At 43.6% G+C, this 1972-nt stretch overlaps 1 protein-coding gene across 2 annotated transcripts in view; it reads right to left on the reverse strand.

The window, feature by feature from the left end:
- The window catches only part of LOC103604293 (exocyst complex component 4), a 143418-nt gene extending 141548 nt beyond the window's left edge, over positions 1-1870 (reverse strand). For both annotated transcript variants that reach the window (XM_008588861.1, XM_008588860.1), the window contains exon 1: positions 1755-1870. In XM_008588861.1, coding sequence (XP_008587083.1) covers positions 1755-1840 — 86 coding nt within the window. In that variant the 5' untranslated portion in view covers positions 1841-1870. The remainder of the gene's footprint in view (positions 1-1754) is intronic.
- Between the last annotated feature and the right edge of the window lie 102 nt (positions 1871-1972).

Raw genomic sequence — 1972 nt, forward strand, 5'->3', positions numbered from 1 at the left:
TAGGACATTTATAGTAAATTTAACTGGCACTGAAGAAACCTGATATATAGTATAAGAGAAAAGAGAACAGCCTACAAAACCAAAAATACATCGATGAGATGGTACATTTGTATACAGCTGCTACCTTCCCTAACCCCCACTCCACTTCCATTGGAAGTAACCACTCCTTCTCCTGGATTTCCACATTTCATCTCTCTCCTAGTCTTACGTCATTTGTTTTCCTTACATATTTTATCCCCCAGGTAGACTATACTCTCCTCGAGGGTAACATCATGTCTGATTCATCTTTGCAAAAGTCAAGGCATTCAATCATTCATTTGACAAATATTTACTAAGTATGTAATAGGCACCAGACACCATACTATAAACTGGCACTAAATATTGTTTAAATTGTTTAAATATTGTTTAAACAAATGTTGACTATAAGGCAGAAAAAAATAAACAAGTTCAAAAAAGAATCCAGATAAATTCTTCTATCATAATTCCACAGGGGATTAAGAAGGGAAACTACAAATATTCTATTCGGAGTTTAGTCATAAGATACATCTACCTGTGTACTGTCACAGCAAGAATGCAGGACGGTAGATCCACAACAAAACATTTCCTCTGTATGGCCTACCAAGTATATTAAGTATTTCCATACAGAGAAGAACATTCTCAATCCTAAAAGAAAACTGATAATAATGATTTAACCAGACATAATCTTATGCCAGAGTCCCCTAAATAAGACCCATGAGATGGGTCTTTATCAGTCCACGAGTGGTAAGCTGTTTTAAAAGTTTGATATATTCATTCATTCACGTGCTTAGTACCTACCAGGTCATATAGTGTCCTCGGTTTTTAAAAGACTATCAGGACACCCCAGGATCCCTCTAAGAACTCAAACAAAAGTTCAGCATAGGTGGGGGGAACAGGGAGGGGAGGAGTGTTCGTTTTACGAAAAATACCCGTGTTGAAATTGAGATGCCAACAACGTAAAAACGTGTCATGATACATTTTATTCAGGTTGTTTTTAGTCATTCCCTGGATCATCCTTAATGGTGTTTGAAAGGGTTCCCTCATCCTCAATTTATCTCACTTAAAAAATAAAAAAATTTTTAAAAAAGAGCCCCTAAAAGGTCCACCACTCCCACTCCAATATTCTGGGAAAATAAAGTGCATGAAGGATAATTTAAATTCCGTTTGGCTTTTTTCTTTAAGGAACACCCCAGGATAGAAAGGCAGGAAAAGGAAGAACAAAAATTGAAAACGGATGTGTGCCTTCAAATCCACAGTCCTTCTACCATTCTTGTATTTGAGGCTGTGGCCATTCACAGGTGGTTGAAAGTGTCCACAGTTGCATCATCTGCAACTCGCTGGCAGGAGTCTCCGGACTTCGAGGCCGTAAGGGTTACACCCAGAACCCCAGGAAACACGACGCCTCGCAAGGGAGCTCTGCTACAGGCAACCAATAGATAAACGTTGCTTTCACCAGACTTTCCCTACCAACCCCAAACAGCGTGCTTTTGAGAAGGCCTGGGGACCCTAACGGAGGGCACTGCCCCTAAAGTAAAGACTGTAAGGCGGGGCTCCTTCCTCTAAGCCCAACGCCAGAGAAAAAGGGGGGAACTGCGGGGGCACTGGGGTGGGGCTTGGGGGAGGCAAGGAGGGAAGGAGAAGGTGGGCAGGGTGAACCCAGCTAACCCTTCTCCCTTCCAAAGCGGAGATCGAGCCGCTGCCCGCTGTCCCCTGACCCTGCCTCCTGCCTCCCTCACCTGATCACAGAGATGAGCAGCCCCGAGGGGTCTTTGCTTTTGCTGACTGTGCTTCTGTATTTCCCACCAGCCGCTTCTGCCGCCATCTTGGTACGTGGGTAGAGCCCGTGGGCTCGAAAGAACCAAAGCCAACGCAAACTGTATTTGACCACGTTGGAGTCTCCACCAATAGGAAAAGAGAACTCGGAAGCCCGGAAGTAAACCATCCAATTACCGGA

This window comes from Galeopterus variegatus, unplaced genomic scaffold, assembly GCF_000696425.1.
Source record: "Galeopterus variegatus unplaced genomic scaffold, G_variegatus-3.0.2 Scaffold5074, whole genome shotgun sequence".
NCBI lineage: Eukaryota > Metazoa > Chordata > Mammalia > Dermoptera > Cynocephalidae > Galeopterus > Galeopterus variegatus.